This window comes from Equus caballus, chromosome 15, assembly GCF_041296265.1.
Source record: "Equus caballus isolate H_3958 breed thoroughbred chromosome 15, TB-T2T, whole genome shotgun sequence".
NCBI lineage: Eukaryota > Metazoa > Chordata > Mammalia > Perissodactyla > Equidae > Equus > Equus caballus.
The window spans coordinates 25,933,111-25,957,912 of NC_091698.1; the positions used below are offsets into that span (position 1 = coordinate 25,933,111).

General features: G+C 49.8%; 1 protein-coding gene across 12 annotated transcripts in view; it reads left to right on the forward strand.

Moving 5' to 3' along the window:
• CRACDL (CRACD like) overlaps positions 1–24,802 on the forward strand; it is a 135,828-nt gene that overhangs the window by 98,853 nt on the left and 12,173 nt on the right. For all 12 annotated transcript variants that reach the window (XM_070236107.1, XM_070236104.1, XM_023618591.2 and 9 more), the window contains exons 6-7: positions 3,742–3,969; positions 8,811–10,413. In XM_070236107.1, the coding sequence (XP_070092208.1) occupies positions 3,742–3,969; positions 8,811–10,413 (1,831 nt within the window). The remainder of the gene's footprint in view (positions 1–3,741; positions 3,970–8,810; positions 10,414–24,802) is intronic.

Genomic DNA, 24,802 nt, shown 5'->3' on the forward strand with positions numbered 1-24,802 from the left:
GGTGCCTTAAATCCCAAAAGGACAGGATTGTGGGCTATTTTTTTCTTGTTGTGACGCCTTACACAACCCCACATACTTGACAGAGAAATTTAATGAAGAATATTGTGAAAAAAAGATTTTCAGTAACAAATACTCGATGACACTGCCAAGGTGATATTTCCTGACAGAATGGGTTTTTCAGGACATAGCACGGAATTTTTTTTTTTTCATTACCACATGAGGTAAAAACTGATGAACCTGGTGATTTTTAAGGTAAATTACATCTAACTCCTCAGATCCTCGGTTTCCTGCCAGCAGGTAGGAAACGCTGGGTAGAGGGTGGCAGACTGGCAGGTCTCTTTTGCTCCAGCTGCTGAGGGAAGGTGACAAGTGGAGACAGCACAGCTCTGGGCTGAAGGAGGAGACGCACCCACGGCTGGGGCGAGGCTCTGGGCAGGTTTTGTCACCTCTAGGAGTCTGTCCTCAGAGGGTTTGGAGAGGGTTAAATGAGATGGGGCGGGTCGGTGCCTCGCATCCCTCACAGCAAATGCCACAGGAACTTGGGTCCCCAGGCTCCCCTTCCCTGGACCGGCCCACCACCTCTGCTGCCTGTCTGTTGGCCACTCCTCAGGGGCTGAGCCCCTCTTTTTGAGGGCAAACATTGTCAAGCAGCTGTCACTCAGGGTCACCTCCAGAAAGCCTCTGAACCCCAGACCATTTCCTCAGGGCCTTTTGAGCCACGTTCCTCCAACAAAGGGCCACCTGTTAGACTTCTAAATCATCCAGTTCCAGAATCATCCGTAAGTACAGATCTCAGGAAAAAATAGGTGACTGGGAGCAAGCAATGCAAATGGAATGCTCCAATGCTGCCATCCCGCTGAGGAAAACGCAGGGTGGCTTTCCTGTGCTGTCTTCCTCCCCTTGAACCCCACCCACCTCACGTAGTTGCTTCACTGAGCAAAGACAGAACTCATGATTGCCCTGGTCGTCAGGGTACTGGTCTTTCCAGCCCCAGAATGAGGGCGGAGACCGGGGAGTGAGACTCCAGTGCCCGGCAGGAAGATCAGCTGTGACAGCCAGCGCAGGGGTTGTATGGGGACAGCCCGTTGTTCAGAGTGTCAGGCAAATTAAACTCCTTGCCAAGGGCCCCCAGCCCGGGGAGCAGGCCCGAGCCCAGGACCGTCTGCTCAGGCACTGCAAACCCAGGGGACCCAAGTGGAGCGGAGGCAGGGAATGCATGTCCTTTGGGTTTATGGAGGGGTGACCAAGGCCTGTACTGTCACAAACGAAGTCATCATTCTCATTCATGGAGTCACTGCATTTGCAAAGCAGCTCACCTTGTCTGTTCTCTTGAGTCCCAGACCGTAAGAAAAACAAGAAACAAAATTTTACCAAGTGTTTGTCTACATTATTCCTCTAGACAAGGGTGAAGATGAAGGAATCTGTATGATTTGAAATGCAGCCATCCTGCTTGTGACCCTTAAGGAGGACCAACTGGGAAGGTGTGGCCTGTCCAACCTAAGGTGACTTCCTGAGTCCTCAGCTGCAACGGTGGAAGCCAAAGCCACAGGCACAGGGGAAGTTGTGGCCAGGAGTCCTGTGGTTTATTTTAAAAATAATTTTTCTTGCTTTATTCCCGTAAGAATCTGAGTAGCTAAAACAAGAGAACTAAAATAGATTTTGTCCACTTATAACCCTTTTCTCCTCATTTTAGTAATTGTCTTCTCCCAGTTGACAGCCATAAACTTTCTACGTGCATTAGAAAATGTGAGGGACCTTTATGTTAACAGGGAGAATATGTCCCTCTCGGTGGCCGTTCCCTTGCAGGAGGCAGTCCCTGCCTCCGAGCCCATCTCTCTAACAGTGTCGTCCTTCTGGCTCCCCCTCTAGTTTAGCGGAGGCTGCTGGGCATCTGCTCCCTGTGGAACTCTAGGGTTGTGGAAAAGAAAGTGAGCAAGACACACCCATGCCCCTCGCTGCCAGCGTCTTTTCTGCTGCCTCCTTCCTGAGGAGACTGACTTCCTGAGGGTTTACTAAATCATTGTGAGGTGCCTAAAATTATGGTCTTAAATTAAAATGTAAAGACACCACTTCCACCCGTTAGGATGGCTACTGTCAAAAAAACAGAAAATAACAAGTATTGGTGAGGATGTGGAGAAAAGGGAACCCTTGCACACTGTTGATGCGAATGTAAAATGGTGCAGTTGCTATGGAAAACAGTATGACAGTTCCTCAAAAAATTAAAAATAGAACTGCTATATGACCCAGCAATTCCACTGCTGGGTATTACCCGAAAGAATTGAAAGCAAGTTCTTGAAGAGGTATTTGTACACCCGTGTTCATAGCAGCAGCATTCACAATAGCTAAAACATGGAAGCAACCCACGTGTACATCGACAGATGAATGGATAAACAAACTGTGGTATGTACATAAACAGAACATTATTCAGCCTTGAGAAGGAGAGAATGTCTGACAAATGCTATAATATGGATGAAGCTTAAGGACATTATGTTAAGTGAAATAAGCCCAACAAAACAAGACAGAGACTATATGATTCCACTTAATATGAGATAGCTAGAGTAGTCAAATTCATAGAGACAAGGTAGAATGGGGAGCTATGGTTTAATGGGTACAGAGTTTCCGTTTTACAAAAGGAAAAGTTCTGGAGACGGATGGTGGTAATGGTTGCACAACAACATGAATGTATCTAATGCCACTGTACCATACCGTTAAAAGTGGTTAAGTTGGTTAATTTTATGTGTATTTTACTACAATGAGAAATTTAGAAAATAACAAACTTTGGAAAAAACTGTAAACTTGACACTAATATTGAGCACTGTGCTGGAAGAGGAGGTTTTTTTGGTTTGTAGCTGGCAGGATTGTAAGTAAAGCCCAGCATCTCCCAAATTCTCTCTCCGCACCTCGCTCCTTGGATCTGGGCTGAACCTGCACATGGGTGTGCAGTGGGTGCCCCTCCAGTACTTTATGCCGATAATGCCTTTGCAGGAGAACCCACGTAGACCTCACTCTGTGGAGGAGCTTGCCAAGTTCAGTGGGCAGGTGTCTTAGGGTGTTACTGGCATTCTTCTGCCTGACTAGCCAAATCCTCTTCCCTCGTGGCAACACTTTTGCTCTTGGCTGTCTGTCAATTACTCCCTGCTGAGCTATAAACCAGTCAAATATTTGAGACTTAACAGGTGGTAACTTAAAGCCAGCTTTCTCCAAGAGGACACATGAAGATACAGAACTCTTCTAGAATGAACCAGTGTAGCTACAGTGATGGAATGCTGGGGGGGGGGGGGGTTTAGCACGTGCTGTGCCCCAGCCTGTAAAACACACCCCTGGGCCACCCTCTCGGCTTCTGGAGACAGGACCAAGCCTGACTCTGACCTTGGAGAAATCAGGCTGGTCTGTTTCATCAGAGAAAGTAGCTCTTGTCTGAAGCGCTTGTGCCAGCTGCTGTGAGAGGTGAAGGCAGTTATCCTGCTCAGGGTGCCTGGGACACAGGTGCTCTGCGTGGCCTTGGAAATGAGTGAGAGGCTTCCAGGGGTTGGCCCAACACTTACAACTCCCAACACTTTACCTTTCTGAAGGAGTTTCAGAGAAGCCTCCCTGTGGAGAGTCACATTTAAAGTGTGTCCTCTCACGTAAAGGCCAGAGACAGCGTGGGAAGGCTGGGCGCAATAAAGGAGAGAGTTGACGTGCTGGCTGTTCCCATTCATATCCAGAAGTTAATGTGTGTTTGCTCCTTGTCCCATGAAGGTCTCTTTAGTTCCCTCATCCCGGCCGGTGTCTCCAGACCAGCTCTTCTCCAGGCAGGCAAGTGATGCCACCGTCTCCGCCCGGACCTCGGACAGCAGCTTGGCGCCCGTGGCTGATTTCGATTATCCCCCAGAGTTCTCCTCCTGCCTGGACAATTCTGCAGCTAAGCACAAGCTCCTGGTTAAGCCCCGCAACCAGCGGTCGAGCAAAATGAGGCGGCTGTCTTCGGTAATTGGGCTTCTTCCCACATGCAGAGGCGGGACGGGCAGCCTTGGCAGTCCCCACTCCCACCCACCCCCGCCTCTCCCTGCTCAGGGTCACAGGCGCCCTTTGAGAAACCCTTATGGTCAGTGGGACCATGCTACAGGAGCTGGGCTTGCCCGTTTTTTTCACCATGAATCACATAGGTCTCTCCCCTGCATAAACACCCCATCCATTCATTCATTGGTTCATTCTGCAGCCCTTATCAGGAACCTGCTGTGTGCTATGGTCCACCGCCTTCCCACTGCGCTCAGTGTAAAGTCCACATTCCAGGCCTGACACCTGGGCCTGCCTACCTCTTAGGCTTCCTCTCCTTCTCTTTCTCACTCAGCACGCTCTGGCCTCCTTTCTGCTGTGTGAGCTCTCCAAGCTGTCTCCAATCTGGGACCCGGGTACCTGCTGTATCGCTGCCAGAGACACTCTTCTCCGGGCTGGCCCCTTCTCAGCCTAAGGGTCTCAGCTCAGAGGTCCTCTCCCCACAGAGCCTCGCCTGACCATCCTATGGAAAGTGGCCCCAGTGTCCCATCACCGTATTTCCTTCCTTCACAGCACTGGCCGCACACAGAAGGGACCTCTATAACTGTCTGCACTCGCTTGTTTATTGCGTTCTCCTTTGAGACTTTATCTCAGCTGTACTTCGAGCCCCTGGAGCAATGCTAGTCACAGAGCTGGCATTCAGTAAACATTTTTGAATGCATGAGTGAATGAACCAATGAATGAATGAGTGAATGACAGAAGAAGCTGCAGCACTAGAGTGGACACCTGCCGTGGCCAAGAACCTACTTAGTGGCATGGGGCTTGGCCCCTGCAAGTTCACCCCTCTTTGGGCGTGCTGCCTGTGGCAGTCGTCAGCTCGTAGTTCTGGGAGGCAAGAACTCGCTCGTGGAGGACTGTGGCTTCATAGCACCAGTGGGTTACATGTCCACGTAGGGCTGTTGTCTTCTCCCCTGTATGGTGGTGCCTACAAGGAGGAGCTGAGGGGCAGGGTGTGGGGCCACCCTGGCCAGAAAATGACAGTGCTGAGAAGGATGCTCACAGCCCAACATCCTCTCCCTCCTTCTTTTGAGACAAGATTGTGGGGTGCTGATGAAGCACACAGGACAAACTAGGTTTTTCAGCTGGAGACAGTGGATTGGGGCCTCTCAGGATTTCAGGGACCCCCCCTGGAGAGAGTGGCTTTTCCTTTGGGCATGTGGTAGGGGCCTTGTAAACTCATGCCACCTGGGGTGACTTTTGAGGGAACTGACGCTGGAGAAAGAAGTGAGCTGTGGTTACCTTCTGGCTCATGCCCTCGTGTGAGCTGGGGACTAGGGAACTTGTGCAAATGCTTGTACATCCAGTGCATTCACAATTAAAGGCTCTGAGCTGTGGGGACTTGGAAAGGCCCAGTAATTCCAGACCTGGCTGTCCTAGTGCTGAGTGGAGCTACAGGGCAGGGACAAAGCCAGCTCCCTCTGGGCTTTATTCCCACGGGGATGTCTTTTGCTCTGGCAGGTGTGTGTAACCAGCTGCAGCCTGGCCAGGACTTGGTGGCAGAGGGAAGCCCACTCACACTCCAGGTGGCGATGCAGCATGCCCTCTTGCTGCCTCCCTACACTGAACTGTACCCCTCTTTCCTTCTTTAGTTTTGAGCTTGACTTAGCTCTTGAACCCCATTTTTTAGAATAACAGAAAATGTGATTTAGTCAGTCTGGGTAAACACAGTCATTCTTTGATTTAAACTCTGTCATCTCCACATCTTCCCCTGCTTCTTCCCCTTCCCTTCCTGGTAGGGAGCAGGCGTGGATATGTTACGTTTTTGGAGGCATCTGAATTTTCCTGACTGGGCACAGGTATCTGGCCAGTGGTCACCATGTCACTGTTGGGTTCTAAGTTGGAAGCCTCTGTCCTTCAGTGTCCACAGCCCCCATTGCCCTTCAGTCATGAGGTCCCTCTCCCAACCACGAGGACCTTCCTGGTGCCCTGGCTCCTCTTGGGACCAAGGTGCATTCAGATCTTCCCGTCCTGCTCTGAGGGTAAGGAAGAGCCACCACGCTGCCCTCTCTGCTGCCCTCCTGACCCTGTGGACTTCTGCAGAGGTGTGCTGTCCCTTAGGCCTCACTGGACAGTGAGGTCCACGTTTCCCCTGCCTTTCTAATCCCCTCTAATGTCTGGGGTTTCTTCTCCATCACCCACTCTCACTACCCACCCCCCAGGCTCAGGCATCTTCAGAGTCTCGACTTCAGTCTCTTCTGCTGCTGCCTGAGTCCTTTCCTCTCTTTGGGCAGAACGGCTGTCCAGGCCCGGCTGGCCATTCTCCAGCTCTGTGGTCAGTGGTGTCAGCTCTCTGCTCCACGTCCTCTAAGCTCTGAATCTTTTGGAGCTCTAGAAAAAACATGGTCGAGGGGTCTTTTCTTACCTTAAAAATCCCATCTTGCCTAGTAAAAAAAACAAAAAACCTTGGCTGTTACACTGATATTTATTACGAGTTTGAAAAAACACACTCAAGAGTGCATTTGGCTGAATCCATCTGCCCCACCAAGGCAGAGGTTGGGAAAGAGACACACGCCAAAGACAAACGCTGGTTGTTATCTCACCGTTTACCCTGCGGCACAGAACGGTGCCCTGTGTGTGGCTCCAAGGCAGTAGAAGCGGAACGCCCATAGCGTTTACACTAACGTCTCACCACACCAGCTGGTCCTCATCCCAAGCCAGGCAGTGCCAGGAGCAGGAAAGACTATGAACTCTGTTTTATCTGGAGCAGCACGATTAGATGACTCACCCAAGGTTATATGGTTGGCAGAGCTGCCAACTGGAAGTCCCAGGTCTCAGACAGAGACTGACGCCTCCTCTCTGCCCCGGACTGCTCATCGGCAGTGTCCTCTGCCCAGAGATGACATGGACGCTGCCCAAAGACGCGTTCTCTCGGGCAAGAGGAGGTAGTTGAACAGGCATGACAGTCTCCATCTTGGTGCAGGCTGAGCAGTGGGTCCCTGACTTCCGTGTCTTCGGGAGGGCTCCAGGGTGCAAAGCTGCTGTGAGGGCCCAGAGGAGGAGGTGAAGGGAGGCAGTGGAGATGGAGTGGGCATGCGCATCCTTCCTGCTGTACCCGGCCAGAGACCCCGGCCTGAGTCAGAAGCCGCTTTGTTCCCAGCAAAGCCTCAGCGCAGCATCCAAGTCCCCGCTCTGGAGTCCACACTCCACGCCAGCCTTCTTCCTGCCTGGCGCCTCCACTGTAACCTCGTAGCTGCCAGTGGCTCAAGCAGGGATGTGCCCAAGCCGGGCCTGCTCCTCAGCTTTGTGCTGACGTAGTGTAGATTCCGATAGCTTTAAAACATGACCTACATCCTAAAGAGGTTTCAACATCAGTGATTTTCCTGTAGTAGTTAGTAAAAGGGCAGTCACGCCTTTTGAACCTGCAGCTTTTGAAAATTGTTCTGTAAACATCTTTGTACATCTTCGCCTTTTTGAATCCAGAGGAATGGGATTGTGTGTCTTGGCAAGAGATAGCTTAGGTATTGTCACAAACATCCCAGTTATCCGGTGTTCTCTTAGCAAGCAGATGCCAGCTAGAAAATTGTTAAAACAACAACAGTAAACAACAACAATGAAAACCTATTGCAAACACTCCCCTGAGAGTTTCCTAACAAAAGGGGAAAGAGAGAGCTGCGCTGTGCAACAGCTTGGGTCTCTCTTGAGGTCTCATGTCACGAACTTTTTAAAAAGGCCAACCTCAACACCCTCAACCTGTTGGTCGTTCTCACATAGTGCTTTTGAAGGACTCATGATTACCTTGGTCTCCTTTCCTTCCTGAGAGAGCAGGGACTGACTTTGTGTGCAAGGAGGAGGAAGTTGGATGAAATCTAAATTCCAGAGACCTTTCAGAAGGAAGATCCCACAAGGCAGTGTATACTGTCAGGCCAATAGGCTTCAGGAGAGAAAGGAGAGCCATAAGCGACAGGCAAGGCTTCCTGTAGGAGTGGAGTCTGAGACAGTTCTTGGGGGGTGCCCGCAGAGCAACCTGGAGGTGTCGGCGAGAGGAACCGGCCAGTCACTCAGACCCAGAGTCTGCCATGTACGTAGTGGGGGCTTGGCAGGACTTGAGCAGGGAGTGGGAGAAACAAGTTAAGACCAGAGAATGTAGGACTTTTAAAATTAACTGAAAAGTTTGGACTTTATCCTATAAGGCTATGGTTTTGACCTTTATCCTATAAGCTGAAGTTTGCTATTGATTGTGTTTGCCATGATACGCATCATCTTTTAGGCAAACCAGCCTGCCTTCGCTGTGAGGGCACCTCCCTGGGGGAGAGAGCACTGAGGTGGGAGATGGGCTCTGAGGCAGCACCGGCTCCTAGAGCGCCAGCTTTTCTGCTGACCAGGGTATGGACCTCTCTGGGCTCCCAGTTCTCCAGGTGCAAAGAGAGAAGAATAATCCTTCCCTCACTGGGACGACTCGAGGAGTAAATGAAATAACAAGTGCAGAGAACAAAGCGTGGCAGCCACCGGCCGATGCTGGTCTCCTTCCCTTTGCTCCCCTCCGTATGGCAGTGTCCCCTGGCTTTGTGGCTCAGCCACAAGAGCCTTAGACAACATTTATTTTTAGGGCTTAGCTGCCACTGTGCTGCTGAAAGCTGAACTTGGGAGGCAGCATTCCAAATAGACCAGTAAGGAAGGCATTAAGACACCTGTGTGTGAATGTCCGCTTAAGTGCCAGCTCTAGACATGCTGCTTCCTTTAAACCACGTTAAGCCTTGAACAAAATAGGAAGGTCACAGGCTTCCTAAGATTCCATGTAATGATGCTATCTTTTGTTCTCTTTATTTCTGTAGCGAGCACAGTCCGAATCCCTGAGCGATCTGACATGCACCCCAGAGGAGGAGGAAGACCATGAGAAGCCATTACCCAAAGTCAGCACGGAAGAGAACCCCAGTTCCAGACAGCAGGATGTGGGACTGCCCAGAGGCCCTGAACCTGAGGGGCCAGCCACCATGCTGCAACCTGGGGGGCCGCGGGCAAGACGGGCTCGCCTGCAGCACTCCCCAGCGCTCAGTGCCAGCGCTGAGGAGGAGAGCCCCCCTGAGGATAACCCCCCAAGTCACCCGGACACCCCAGAGGTTACTGAGCCTGAGTTAGGCCCAGCCCCTTGCTCAGAGTCCCCATCTTTGCCAGAAGGCTCCCTGTACCCTAATCCCAGCAGCGAAAACCAGAGGGAGGAGCTGCCCCTTGCAAGCACATGTCCCCTAGCCGAGGACACAGCTGATGGGGTGGTTTCTGCTTCTGGAGACGTGGAGAGTCAACTGTCTTCTTACATCCCTGAGGTGGACATGACGTCTTCTGAGACTGACCCTGCCACCAGCTTGGAGACTCCCTCTGGTCCGGATGAGCTGGACCAAAATGTCCAGAAGGAGATGGAGCTGATGCTGGAAGTGCCCAGTCCCGAGGGAGCAGAGAAGGAATCTTCCGAGGCTCCTGCCCCCAGCCCCCCCGCCCCCAAGAGCTGCTTGAAGCACAAGGCCCCGGCAGCGGCCGCGAGCCTCGTCGTGTCTCCCACCCCGCCCGCCGCAGAGGAGCCCCCTCCCTGTTCCCTGGACAAAGAGGCTGCAGCCCCGGAGCCCCCCAGGGCTGAGCAGGTGGAGGCCCCACAGGGGGTACCCGAAAGGGTGGCGCCTGAGCGGAAGGTCGGCGTGCACAAGTTCTCCGTGTCGTCGGGCAGGGGGTGGCCGCGCAGGGGCAGCGCCCGGCCGCTCGAGCGCCCCGGCCCCGCGGGCTCTGCCGTCCGCCTGCCCCTTCTGAGGAGCAGCATGGCCTGGAAGAGCGAGGCTGCACTCGACGACCTCCAGGCACTGCCCGAGCCCCAGGATGGAAAACTGGACCCTCCGAAGCCCTCCTCGCCAGCTGAGTGCGGCGCCCGGGACTCAGAGGACAGGGCGACCAGCCAGGCCGGGCCCGGCCCGGGCCCACGGGATGCGGCGACCACACCGGCCACGAGAGACCCCTGCCCCGCCGCTCCGGAGCCGCCCCCGGGGGAGGACAGAAACCCTTTTCCCGTCAAGCTCCGGTCCACTTCTCTCTCTCTCAAACACAGGGATGTGTCCTCTCCGGAAGTCAAAGGCATGAAGAGGTACAGTGCCGAGATCCGGCTGGAGAAAGGAGGACTGACTGTGCTCTCGAAAGATGAGAAATGTCAGCTGGGGACGGCCCCCACCCCTCGAGGTGCCAGGTCCCCGAACGACCAAGGCAAGGGGAGGGCCCGGGCATCGGAGCAGCTCAGCTCCAAACCGCCGCTGCCCAGAAAGCCGCTGCTGCAGACGCTCACCCTCCCGCCCGCGCCCGCGCCCCCCGACGGCCCCGGCGAGCTGGAGAAGGCGGCGCCCCACGAGCCCAGAAGGGAGAGCAGGACCGCGGAGAAAAGGTCACCGCACAGGGGAGCTGGTAAGAGCCCGAGCCGGGGCGGCCTGGCCTGAGGGTGTTCGGGGAGGGGGAGGACCATGGCGAAATCGTGTTAGTCGGCATATCTTGCTGGACGTCCACGAAGCACGTAAATGCTTTGGGTAGAAAGCTTGTTGCAGGGGAATTGGAAGAAAAAGTCAAAATTCTTCTTGGTGCCGCTAATGTGTTTGATCAAGAGTTAGGAAGAAAGAGTGGAGAAGGGGAAGCAAATATCAGGATTCGTTCTTAGTTCAGAGGAGTCAGGAAAATGTAAAAACTCATTTTGCAGCGTATTTCCTGAGAGGAGAGATGGGCTTCTCAGTGGATCAACTCAAATGCTTCTTACATTTTTTCCCCTCTGAAGCTCAGTGAGCCCCAGAATCCTAGGATGTTATGTACTGTTACTGATGGAAGCTCTCCCGGGGCCTAAGCTACCTGGTTATAAATGAAGCATCTGGTTCCTCATTCACTTAAGGTCCTTCTAACCTTTCCCCCCAGGAAGAATTTCCTCCCGTTTAGTAATTAGGCTCTCGTGGCCCAGCCTCGCTCAGGAAGCATCCCGTATATTGGAGTCACAAGCCTTTGTAAAATGAGGGCCCCTCAGCCGGTGGGCGTTAACTCCTATCCCAAAAGGGAGACAGTGTTCAGACAGGGGCAGAAGGTGAGAATCTTCCAAAGCAACTGTCTTTTAAAATGAGCAGAGACAAAATAGATGACCTTTCCATGTGTTTGACATTTATCACTTTTTATAGTGTTTCAGACGAAATGAGAAATCTGTTGGAAATGGGTAATTTGTGGTGGAGCTAAAGAATCTTTCATGGAGGGTTTCTTTTTATTAATGGAAATCAGTGTTCCGGAAAACAAAACTACACAAATGAGTTGTGTGCGTGATGAGGGCCCTAGGGAGAAATTTTCCATGGTAAATTTTACTTAAAAAAAAAAAACCACCACAATGTTCAGGATATTTTAAGTGGCTACTCTAAGTCCAGGACTCCACTTAAGCACCGCAATGTGGGACAGAAAGGAAGTAGAACCCAGTTGTTCTCCTAGGGACCCCACAGGCTAAAAGGAAGGTGACGGGCGCACACAGCAGAAAAACTAGCTCACACAAAGCAACATAAAGTCAAGTTCAAAGAAACGCTCATCTTCTCTGTCTCCCTCCTAGGGAGTCAGTAAAAGCGCAGTATATTAGTGCTTCGGGTTCCTAAGGTGACACCCAGAGATGCAGGCGGTTCCAGGAAAACGCCCCCAGAGAGCCCAGGTGGCCCGCCTGCTCCGGGCCCCTTGGCTCAGCTGTGACTTTTTGTGGCTGCTGCGCGGCTATATTAGGAGAATCAGCGAGGGAGCTTTGGGGGAGGTTCAACTGTAGCTGATGATCCTCTCTGCAAACTTCCACGAGGTTGTTGAAGCTGTTGTAGAGTGATTCAAAAAACCACTGAAAGAGCCAGGGAGTAGGGGGTTGCTCTGTGCAGATAAAACCCTGACATCAGCACCATCCACCTTTGTGGCCTGGAATTGAAGATGTCTCTTAAGGGCTTGCTGAATGCATGGGACTTAAACAGACAGATACTCAGCTTCATGGTCAGAGCTGAAAAAGAAGCTTCAGAGGGTAATGCTTGACACATTAATAATTTATAGCTTCCTCAGCCTAAGCTGTGAGAGTTATGCTTTGTTCATTGTCAAATGCCTGGAATGGCCTGTAGTTAAAGACCTTATTTTTTTTTCTTTGATTTATAAAATACAGTATAGTATTTATTTACTGATGGCTTTTCTTAAATAGTGGAAGAGAATTATCTTGTTCTTCTGTCTTAGTTAACATTCTCTGAGCCACAAGAAATAACCGATTCAGACGAATTCTGGAGTGAAAGAATGTAGGTTGTTTTACGGGGCACAAGTAGTGATTTTCATTTCAGTGCAGAGAGGAGGGGAGGAATTCCTACGTCTGTTAGGAAGCGATCCTCCCAAGGGTGGTGGTGTTTGAGAGACAAGTGCCAGGAAAGGCTGGAGCTGCACCTGGTCCCACCCAGGACCTTGGAGTCTGGGGGCAGCCTCACGCAGACAGAGCAGAATCTCAGGGTCTGTGCTGTCAGACCCCATCAGTGAAGCAGCCTCTACACCTTTCCAGACACTGGATCTGCTTGTGGTTTAATTCATTATTATTACTTCTATTGTCATTCTCATTGCTCCCAAATTATGGCAGCTGAAGGCAATTAGATTCATGTAAAACATACAGATAATAAAAGTTTTAATAGCAGTATTACTCAGTTCTCCAGAAAGGCCTAATTATTGCTGTTTATTATCTTATGGTGGCAGGTACTTTACCCAGAGCTCCCAGATGGGCTGCCGTCTCCCCTGTCCCCGCTCTAGGGGTACGAATCATAAAGTTAGGTTTTTGAAGTGTCCCAGATGGGCATGTGGTTCTGCCTCGGGGATGCAAGCTGCTTTGTCCCCAGCACTCTTCATCTTCCTCCGCACCATGTCTTCCTTCTCTGAAGGCATGGAGAAACCCTTCAGTGGGGGCACCGGGGAGGGTTCGATGGTTGTTGCAATAAACAGAGGAGCCCAGCTTGCCGAGTGGGCTGGGCCTCACAGGGCAACCTTGGGGAAGCCCAGTGCCATGTCTGTGCTCATCAACACCAAGGAGACCTGTTAATCGGCTAATAGCCATAGGAGGCGAATGGCCCAGGGTCATCAGCCTTGTTCATTTGTGCAGGACATTACACATCCTCCTGTTGGGCCAATCCATCCCAGAGTCTAAATTACAGGTTGGGAAGCAGCTTCTTGTGCACAGCATTAGAATTAGAAAAAAGGAGTTAGAGAGTCTCATGTGGAAAAGTTCTAAAATACAGAAAGTATATAGAAAAAAGCAATCACTTATGAGTCTGCTTTCTAGGTGTCATCCCTGTTGGCCTTTCTTTCTAGTCTTTCTTCTTTCTGTGTGTGTGTGTAATCTATTTTCTACGTGGTTGTGGTCACATGCTAGATGTTTTGGAGAGTAGCTGCTGTTCTCACCCGGGGGCCTCATCTGATAACCAGCCTCAGCCTCCAGTCCAAGCTTATTCCCTGCAGACCGGGCTGGTGACCGTGACACACACAGCTCTCTGACCCTTTTTTCTAGGCTCTGGTACTCACTGATTCATGCATTCATTCTTTCAACAAAGATTTCACGTACTTATGCCAGATGCACAGCACTGTGCTGGCCCCAAAAGGCAGGAAAAGCACAAGGGCCTCAAGGAGCTTATCAGCCTGAGGAGCCAGGTGGCAGCTGGATGCCACAGGGGAGTGTAGATGGAGGCCCATCTTGTCTTGGGATGACGGGGACATTTTCTGGAGGGAATGAACTCAGAGAGACTGTCACCTACTGTAATGACACAGTCGTTTCAGCATATTCAAGTTCATTTGAGTAGGATGCAAGGATATTTTTTGGTATCATGCCAAAATATATATTTATATATCTTGAATTCTTAAAACCAATTTTGTTCAGACTTACCTTTCTTTAGACTTGATCCTTCCCTTTTCGTCCCTTCCTGAGTGGCTGTGGACCTCGGCCTCAGTTTCCCCACCTTTCCTTTGCCCCTCAAACTGTGTATGTCTTCTCATCCTTGCTTGCCTCCCAGTGCAGCACCCTCTCCTCGGCTCCCCCACAGAGGACATGTCAGATTCCCACCTGTTTCCCGACGTTCTCTCTCCCCCGACTCCCTTAGCCACAGCCTCACCATCTGTGGGCAGCCCTGACTTGACATCTCAACACGCACAGTTCACTTGATCCACGCCTGCTCTCCCCACAGCATTTCCTCCTCGGCAGCCCCTCTATCCAGACGCTCAAGCTGGAGACCGCAGTCATTAAAAATATTTTAATATGGAAACGCCTAAAAATTATAGGAAAAATCACCTGTATTCCTCCTGCTTAAATAATTACAGACAAAAGGACTAGCAGTTCTGACCAAGATGGAGTGAATCCACCCCACCCTGTCTCTCCCACTGATATCATTTAAAACCCCAGACAAAATGCATGCAGTGAATGTCAGAGGACCCTGGAAGGTGGATAAGAGCAGTGGACTGGGGAGGAGATCAGGACCCTCCGGAGGACCCAGCGGCACGTGCCCACAAGGAAGCAGCACCTCCCTGCCCTCCACTGTGGTACCAACAACCCCGAGCTCTACTGCCTCCGGCACCGCCAGCACCAGCCCTGCACGACACAGCTTATTGGACAGTCCTGGCCCTATTCCAGCTGCACCCCAGCCACCAAACAGCAGCCCCCCACTATGGGGCTGCAATCCCTGCAGGAGGGAGCTCTTTTGACTTCTCTCATCCCTCTGCCAGGCTAATGCCAGCAACAAACTGGAACTCTTGCCTGGTGGCAGTGGCAGCGGTGTCCCTTGTGGGGCAGAGCTTTCTAACCCTTCCAGCCCTCCTCCAGGTGAGTGCCAGCAAGGAGGCACCCACCTCCACCCACAGCAGCCCCTGTGGGTCAGAGCCCTGTGACTCTCCAGACACCACCCAGCAGAGAGCCAGCACTGAACTGCCCCCTCACCAGCAGCGGCCGCAGCGGCAGGTGTGGTGGTGGTGGTCCTGCAGGTCCTCTTCTCTTGCTGCTCTGCCCTGAGGTGGTCCCAGTCACAAGAGTGCACACAGTGCAGAGGCTAAACCCAGAGAATCCTGGGGGCTGGAAGTCACAGAAAGGAGACGCCTGAGGAGGGTCTTTCACCCACATGTGTGAAACCCTGGGCTCCTCCCTGTGTTGCACCTGCATGAAACTGGTAGAATCACACAGAAAGACCTTTGAGAGTTTTTGTTTTGGGGAAGATTAGCTCTGAGCTAACTACTGCCAATCCTCCTCTTTTTGCTGAGGAAAACTGGCCCTGAGCTAGCATCCATGCCCATCTTCCTCTACTTTATACATGGGACGCCTACCACAGCATGGCATGCCAAGCAGTGCCATGTCTGCGCCCGGGATCCAAACCGGCGAACCCTGGGCTGCCGAGAAGCGGAATGTGCAAACTTAACTGCTGCGCCACCGGGCTGGTCCCGAGAGTTTTAACAGGACTGAGTCTCAACATAATACTCAAATTGTCTAGGATACAAACCAAAATTATTCAACATACAAAAATCCAGGAAAACCTAAAAAAATTCTCAAAAAGGCAATCAACAAACACCAACCCTGAGATGATCCAAATGTTGGAATTACTAGACAATATTTAAAGCATTATACCATGGTTCCCAGAAGTAAGAGTGAGCACTCTTGAAATGAATGGAAAGATTCTCTGCAAAGAAATAGAAGCTATTAAAAAATAATAATAATGAAAGTTTTAGAACAGGAAAACATGCTAACAAATAAAAAATTCATTGGAAGAACTCATTGTAGAATGGAGGTGACAGACGAAAGGGTGAACTTAAAGACAGATCAATAGAAATAGGAAATATCTAGTCTGAACACAAAGAAAAGGCTCAGGGGCCAGCGCAACAATATTAAAAAGTCTCACATTCATGTCATAGGAGTCCCAGAGGAGAGGCGAAAGAGATTTGAGTAGAAAAAATGTCTGAATAGATAATGGCTGAAAACCTCCTAAATTTTTGAAAAACATAAATTTGCAGATCCAAAGAGCTCAGGTGAATTTCTTTTGCACCTTTGTAAAAAAAAAAAAAAATTGTCCATGTTTGCTGGGGTTTATTTCACCTGTCAGCAAATGGTTCTGAAACATGTGAACCTCCATAGGCCAAAATATGGACGTTGACCTGAGTCTCACATTGTATGCAAGAATTAACTCAGAAGGGGTCACTGACTTAAATGTAAAATGAAACTAGAAAACTTTTAGGAACATAGGAGAACATCTTTGGGACACAGGACTAGGCAAGGAGTTCTTAGACTTGACATCAAAGCATGATCCATAAAAGGAAAAAATGATAAATTGGACTTCATCAGAATTAAAAACTTTTGCTCTGCCAACAACCCCGTTAAGAGAATGAAAAGACAAGCTAAGGGCTGTGAGAAAATATCTGCAAACCACATATCCAATAAAAGACTAGTATCTAAAGTACGTAAAGTATTCTCAAAACTCAACAGTACGAAACCGAAAAGTACAATCAGAAAATGGGTGAAAGATATGAACAGATACTTCACCAGAGAGAATACCCAGATGGCAAATAAGCACATGAAAAGATGCTCAACATCATTAGCCATTAGAGAAACACCAAATAAACTGTAGTGAGATACCATTACACACATATTAGAATGGCTCAAATGAAAAAATGCTGCTAACACCACATGTTGGGGGGGATGCAGAGCAACTGGAACTCTCATACATTTTGCTAAAGGAAATGCAAAATGGTGCAGTCACTTTGGAAAACAATTTGGCAGCTTCTTACAAAGTTAAAAATGTACTTACTTACCTTATGACCCAGCCGTCCCACTCCTAAGTATTTATCCAAGATAAATGAAAACTTAGGTTCACACAAAAACCTATGCGTGAACTTTTATAGCAGTGGTACTCATATCACCAAAGACTGGAAACACCTCAACTATCCTTCAGCTGGTCAGCAGATAAACACTGTGGTACACCCACATGATGGAGTGTCACTCAGCAATAAAAAGGAATGAACCATTGATACACATGGTAACATGGATGAACCTTAAACGCGAATGCTAAATTAACGGAGCCAGTCTCAAAAGACTATAAACTGTGTTATTCCATTTATATGGCATCTGGAAGAGGCAAAAATACAGAGACAGGACAGATCAGTAGTTGTCAGGGATTGGGAGTAGAGGTGGGGTCTGACTGCCAAGGGGCAGCATGAGGGAATTCTTCGAGATGTTGCCATTGTGCTGTATCCTATTTGTGACAGTTGTTACAAGAATCTGAGCATGTATGCAAACTCATAGACCTGCATGACAAAAAAGGTGAATTTTACCGTCTGTAAAATTTAAGATAATCTTTTAAGTGAGAAAAAAGTGATTGTGGCCTCCTCTCCACCCCTCTCTGAACCTCTCTAATCCCACCGCACAGAAGGAACCACCACTAACATTCATCCCAGCTCTTCCCCGTGCCGCATACAGTCACAACCACGTCAACATTGACATACAGATCTGGGCCCAGGAATCCTTTTTTCTTTAACCACAAAAATGCTATATGTGTTGGCTTGCGATTTGACATTCTCCCTCCACGATAAATCTCGGGCCTCTTTTCTGATCAGAATGAGTCACTTGCCCTCATCCTTTTTAAGGGCTACGTCATATGTGTACCGTATTTTATTTAACCACCTCCCTACTGAAGAGCATTCCGATTCTTTTGAGTTTTCCTCTTTTGCTAACAGCACTGCAGTAACCATTCTTGTCCATTTGATCTCCATCTATTCAAACTGCTGTTTGTCTAGGACAGATTCTTAAAAGTGGATTTTCTGGGCCACAGAGCATGTGAAATTTTAATTTAATAGACAACTTCAGATTAAATTCATAAAGGTTGTACCAGTTTACACGTCTAAGAGCAGGAGAGACACTATTTCTCCACCATCTCATCAGCACCAGGAGTTGTCAATCTATTTTTAATTTGTTTTGCAATCTGATGGATGAAAAAGGTAAGCCGTGTTTTCGCCTTGGTCACCGAGTCCCAGTCATCCTAATATGAAGTGTCTTTATCCTCCCCGGGCCTGTGGTCACATCAGCCCTCGTGATCTGTAACCTGACTGCTGCAGCGCCTCCCCCCCAACTCTCTCTTCTCACTCTCTTCCCAAATCATGGGTCTAACTGTGGAGCTTTCTGCTTTAAAAACTCTCAATGCTTTCCTTTAACTTTAGAATAAAATTCAAACTCCTGGGTAAGGCATTCAAGGCTTTTTAGATTCTGGCCACGGTCGACTTTTCTGCCTTCCTAGGTTCATCTGCCACTCCTTCGCTCCGTCTGACGTCTCCTCCAGCCCCTCCCCTGCCACTAGCTCCCCTCAGCACTCTGACCCACCCCTGCTTGCTCTCATCACACTCTACCTTGCTCCTGAACTCGACCCTGAGCTCCCTGAGAACATGCAGGGTTTTTTTGGTTTTTAAAAAATTATCTTTTTGAGGTCATATTGGCTTATAACATTGTGTAAATTTCAGATGTACATTATTATATATCAGTTTCTGTGTAGACTGCATTGTGCTCACCACCAATAGTCTAGTTTTAATCTGTCACCATACACATGTGCCCCTTTACCCTTTTTGACATCTCCCCACCCCCTTCCCCTCTGGTAACCACTAATCTGTTCTCCTTATCCTTGTGTTTATCTTCCACATATGAGTGAGATCAGACAGTATTTGTCTTTCTCTGTCTGACTTATTTCACTCAGCATAATACCCTCAAGGTCCATTCATGTTCTCACAAATGGCATGATTTCATCTTTTTTATGGCTGAGTAGCATTCCATTATATATAGATATAGATATACATAGAAATATATATATACACATATATACATACCCCACATCTTCATCCATTCACCCGTTGACAGGCACTTGGGTTGCTTCCACATCTCGGCTATTGTGAATAATCCAGGGATTTTTTTCCCTCTGTTGAGTCTTCCTACCTGGGGGAGCTCCTGTTTGCAGTGGGTGGTGCTTGGCCATGTTTGCATGGCCAGGTGCAGGGACAGGGCAGGTAAGCAAGCAAGGCAGGGGGCTGGTGGTGAGATGGAAGACCTGGGTTTGGAGGTTTTACCTCAAGGTCCAACCCCTCAAGGGGTTGTGGGATTCTGAGCCAGTGAGTTTCTTAACCTCTGACTCAATTGCCTCTGGTGTGAAATGAGGTTATTAGTGATTTGTGGGGCAGCAAAAGCATTTTAACTGCAAAATGTGCTGCGCTTTCATACCCTGCAGTCACACTTTTCTAAGGATGTACCAAAATATCCTCATCTGGGCTGCGTAGAACAGTATGTGGGAATGGGATGCTCCCTGCCCCGGTTTTGATGGAGGCACCAACGCGTGGATATAAGACCCCAGAGAGAATGTGTGTGCAGAACATGGTAGGGAGTCATCACCTACCACCCGCCACCCTGAGAAGATGCAGGGGCCTGAGAGGGAAGAGAAGGAAGGGGATTTGCAAAACACTTCGTTCAGGACTGCAGCTACAGTTCTGCGAGCGCCCAGTTCCATGGGGTGCGACCAAGGGGAACCTCCCTCGTCCAGAGTCTCTGAGGGGGCCTTCCATGGGACTTCTTGGAGAGCTGGACAGATATGCCCTGCGGCTGAGAGACGGTCCTGGACTCAGGCCACCAGAGGCCACGTAACTCACCTGTGCTCCCAGAGCCCTGCCTTAGAGAGAGGGCACCAAGGAGGGGGAGCTGAGTCCCAGCCAGGGAGGCGCAGTGGCGATGGGAATCCCTTGGAGTCAGTTTCGAGCTCACCAGGCCCAGTTGGGACAAAGCCCACTGAGACAGTGGCAAGTATCCGTCCAAGGAGAGCCCTGCCTGTCCTCCCCACCTCTCGTCCTTCCCGGACCCTCAGCCCTTGGGAGAGGAGTCCCCATCCCCCCACCCCAGCTCAGACACCCTGCATTCAGGGGCACAAGAGTCTTGATGCTGACTCAGCTTGGAGGCTGCACCACGTTCTGAAGTGACCACAGTGACTGCTAGACCCGAGGATGATCAGGAAGGCCCTGGGAATCCTCCAGTTCCCATCTGGGGCAGGGGGACCATTGGAGATAAGGGTCATGCTGTGCTTTGCTCTGTCCGCAACCTGCCAGCCCAGCATTCAGGTTCCTGCGAGGGTGCAGCCCGCTTCCTAGCATGTGGATGGGCAGTGCCACCCACCATCTGTCTGCCACACTGGTGCCACTTCAGAAGGGCCTTCGGCACTTTCTCCAGGGCAGCCATGAACCTCATACAGGACTGAAGCCCCCTGTGCGCTTACCCCAGGGCTCAGTGCAGCAGGAGAAAAGTGGGTTTGTGGAGGGAAGGCAGTGTCTTCATGACAGAAGTGGACGAGCATCCCAGGCAGGGGGCCCCTCTGAGGAGGGATGAGGACAGAGGGTGCCAGAAAGCCCGAGAGGTGACGCCAGAGACGGGGCCTGTGTGTGCACCACTGTGGGCAGCCCTGGGAGTGGACATCAAAATACAAGGTGGGGGGTGCCAGCCCATTTCAACGAGCGTTCACCAGAGCTTGGAGGGGACATCAGGTCAGTTCTCAGGAATTGGACCAGCTGGTCAGCTGGGCGCTTTGTATCAGCCAGAAAAGGACATCGTGGGCTCTCTCTTCAAGGCCCCCTCAGGCCCCAGGCCTTAACAGCATCAAGATCAGTGGTTCCAATGCTGGCTGCACATCAGAGTCATCATCCCCACAGATTCTGGTTGGTGGGTCCAGGGTGAGCCCTGGACAATGGGAGCGTCAAAGGCTCTAGGTGATTCTCATGCGTGGCCTCCATTGAGAACACTTTGTTCTAGGGCAGTGCTTCTCAAACTTAGAAGTGCTTGTGAATCTTGTTAAAATGAAGACTCTCATTTGGATGACGACAATAGGCTGGTCCACAGACCATAACTTGAGTAGCAGGGGTCCAGATCTGCACTGTCCAACATGGAACCATTAGCTGCATGTGGCATTTAAATGTAAACTTAAATGAATTAATATTAGATTTAAAAATTCAGTTCCTCAGTCACACTGGCCACATCTCAAGGTTTCCGTAGCCACATGTGACTAGCTGACAGCACAGAGAACATTTCCATCATTGCAGAGTTCTGTTGAATGGCACTCATCTGGATAATGCTCTCTTTCATTAGCAAGTAGGGTGGGCGAGGGGGGCAGCAATAGAAAAGGCAAGTGGACACAGAACCCCAGCGTGCCTCAGAGGGCCGAGGGGAAGTGAAGAGGATGGGAAGGGTCTGCTGACTGCTGGTGGGGGCGGACGTCCTGGGGAGAGCCCTCGCCCCCTCTGGCAGCTACCTTGCCTGATTGCAGCGTCAAAACAGCTCCGTGGTGTAAACTTGCCTCATTTCTCTATGTGGACAGGGAGCTAGACTCTTCTCCTGGTCGCTATCCAAGCACCGAGGGAGTCCCGATTATCTTGGAGTGGTTTTTTTTTCACTTTTTGTTGAAGAATGATATCCATGCAGAGAAGCGCACAGATCATATGTGTGCAGCTCAATGAGTTTTCATACGGTGAACACACCAGACCAAGAAACAGAATGAGACCAGTACCCCAGAGGCCCCTCCTGTGCCCCCTTCCAACTGGCCCTGGAACTCCTTCCTGGACTGTAGGCCCTGGGTTAGCTGTTGAAGGATCTCTCTATTCCTGATTGCTCTAGCAGCAGAGCCTGTGTGCAGTGCGCTGGAGAGGTGTGTTAGATTAGAAACATCCTTCCTCTGTGCAGACTCAGCATCTACCACGGGCCTGGTGCCTAGTGGGCACCACCAGCTACAGTTGATTCTCATTATTCACAGTAGTTACGCTCTATAAAGTCACCCCAGACACTGAATTAGTGAATGCTGAACCATTGCTCCTAGGGGAAATATAGAGTCAGGTTCCTACGAGCCTCTGATCACAACATTTTTGTCAACTGATTAATACATACCCTTGTTTATGTGTGTGTTTCTGTTTAAAGAAACCTTATCTAATATGTATTGTTGATCCATTAACGTCCAGCTCACACCAATGGCACTGTAATTCATGCCTGAACGAAGCTTATATAACACCTACTTTCTCCTCAAGGCACATCGCAGCCTTCTTGTGCTAATTAGGAACACCAGACAGCACTTCAGCGCTAGATGTGGGGTCTATTTTAGACAGTAAAATCACCAACAAAGACACAAAAATGCAAAAAATGTGGCACTAAGTATGCTGTGGAAAGGACACTTGTTTACAGTATGAGAGTGGAAACAAGAAAGGAACAGAGTGTCCCTTGTTTGACGTCAGCTGGGAACGTGCTTATCGGGGGGACTCAAATTTTTCCCTGCTCTGAGCAAATCTGCAAACGACCATGAAGGATCACGATTACTGATTTGGGGTTATAAATACATTTTAGTGAGAAGGTGAATTTTCAAATAGAGAATTCGTGAACGATAAGGCCTGACTGTATTTGTCGAAAGAAGAAAGGAGGACAGAGCTGATGAAGAGCGACTGCAGACTTTGCCAGCATGTATTGATCAGGAGCTGTCTGTGTAAGCCGAGACTGACAATAGATCAATAAGCGCTTAAAAAAGAAAACACCCTCAACTTTCATACAGGAAGCCTGACATAAGACCTCAGCATGGGTGAGGCTCCCCCAAGCCCAGCGGTTCCCTTAGCATCTTTCTGCACACATCGTTGCCTCCGTGTCAACCAGGGCCACAGCAAAGGACCTGAAAGGAAGACAGAAAGGGAGGACGGCTGCTCGGATATTGAAGCGCCGAGGTGCTGTTTTGGCCTCAGCGAGTTACGACAAACAGCGATGATGCCTCCACTTTAGATCAGAAATCTTAGAGAGCAAGATCAGGCCTCTCCTTCCACAGAAAGTGTTTTGGGGAGCTGGGAACAAGCTGTTGATATGTGTTTTTAAGATGACAGCATAATGGAAAAAGATTGGAAGGAGTGTGCCAGAGTTTTAACACAGCTCTCTTGGGTGGTTGATTTATGGAAAACTTGTTCCTTCTTTATACTTTTATCTGCTTTCTGAATGTGTACAGTGTGCATGGGTACTTTTATAAACAAGAAAAACCTTTTCTGAAAGGAAAAAGATTCTTTAAAATTGCTGCTTCAAAAAATAGCAGCATATATCACATTTTTAAGAGGCATGAGAGCCCTGCTGCCCTGCGGTGTGTTAGCTTAGGGCAGAGTGTCTGCTTTACTCTCTCCGCCAAAGGGCAAGAAGCCATGCTAGTTTACATTGTACACTTCATTGCCTCTCACTCAGAGGACAGTGTTGTTGACAACACTCAGCTTCCAGACTCACAGCTGTGTCCTGCCCGGCATGGGTGTACCCACCAGTGGAGTCCCACCCTCATCCCCTCAGTGGGTCATTCTAGAAGTCTTTTTGAATGAAAGAAACAGTACCTTCAGGCTAAATTTTAATAGGACCAGAAAATAGGTAACCATCACCAATCAGTAAGTCGAAATGAAGTGATTAGAGGCATCTGTCTCACAGAGGAGTGAGAAAATGGTTTAGAAATGGTTTAAAATTGAGAATTTTCTGAATGGTTAATTTCAGGTCTTCCTGAATACAAATAGCTTGGTTAAAACACCAGAAACTGATTTTTCTCCCCATTGTATTTAGAGTTCCATGTGAGCAGGTGTTTATATGGAGTAGGCTCCTGGGAAGATGGATAAAAATTGATCCACCATGTTGGGCAGTGTGTTGCCACATCGGAGCCAGCCTGCCTGCCAGCCAGGCTCTCCACGACACACAGCATCTACACAGAGGAGCAGAGCGCCATTCTAGAGGGTGGGACTTCAGGGTTCACCCGGGGACTTGGGCCAGGCTCCTCCATGACATGGGCAACGTGGCCTTACTCAGACTCTGCTGGTCCTCACAACCTGCCCAGCCCATGCTGGGTACAGCAGATACAGAGGTCACCTTCTGGGCTCACAGGGAGACAGGCACACGCACAGATGCAGGCTGTGCAGAATCAGTCTGCAGGAACTGCTGTGGACCACGTCCTTGGGATCCTAGAGTCAGCCTGGCTGCCTGGCCCAGCAAGAGGCTGGAGGGCAACCCAGTGCCTGCTATGGTTTTCTTATCACAACAGAGGACAAGTGCTTCTTCACGGGAATGGCTCACTGGTCTCCATTGTGTCCTGGGTTGGATTTGACCAAAGTCTATATCTCTCCTCAAGTGGGAACGGTAGTAACACCACCAGCAATGACAACAAAATAACAACAGTGTCAGTTGGGGGAGCAGCTAACACGGTGCCAGGTGCTGCACTGTGAGCTTTCCAGGGATTATCTCAGCGAATCTCCACAGTCACAGTAGGAGATGTAGGCGATGCGAGCTCAGCGAGCTGAGGAGTCAAAAGAAGGATTTCTTGGACTCTCAAGGTCTGGCAGTAGTGCTCTTTCATTCAGAGAATAGCGTGGAGTAGCATGGGGACAGGACCCATGGGCAGTGAAGAGCTGCAATGGGTTGAGGGTAGGGCTAAATTTGTAAGGCATAGGTGTGTGAGTTATTTCTTTACAAGACAAAGGAAAGATCATGAAAAAAATCGTTAAAATGGTGTCAGTGCAGGTGGGATCTGGTTATTGGGTGGTCCTATAACTTCGGATAAGAATCAGATCGGATCAGGTCAGGATGTCCTATGCTTCCTGGAGGATGATATAAATCAATATGTAGGGCAGGACCCCTTGGGCTTCTCTCCCTGGGGCAGCCTTGATCCTCATCATAAAATCCCCCTGAACCCATTTGGCCCCGAAATCTTTTGGAGATATGGACGATGGTCCACCTTCTGTAGAGCTGTCCCTAAAT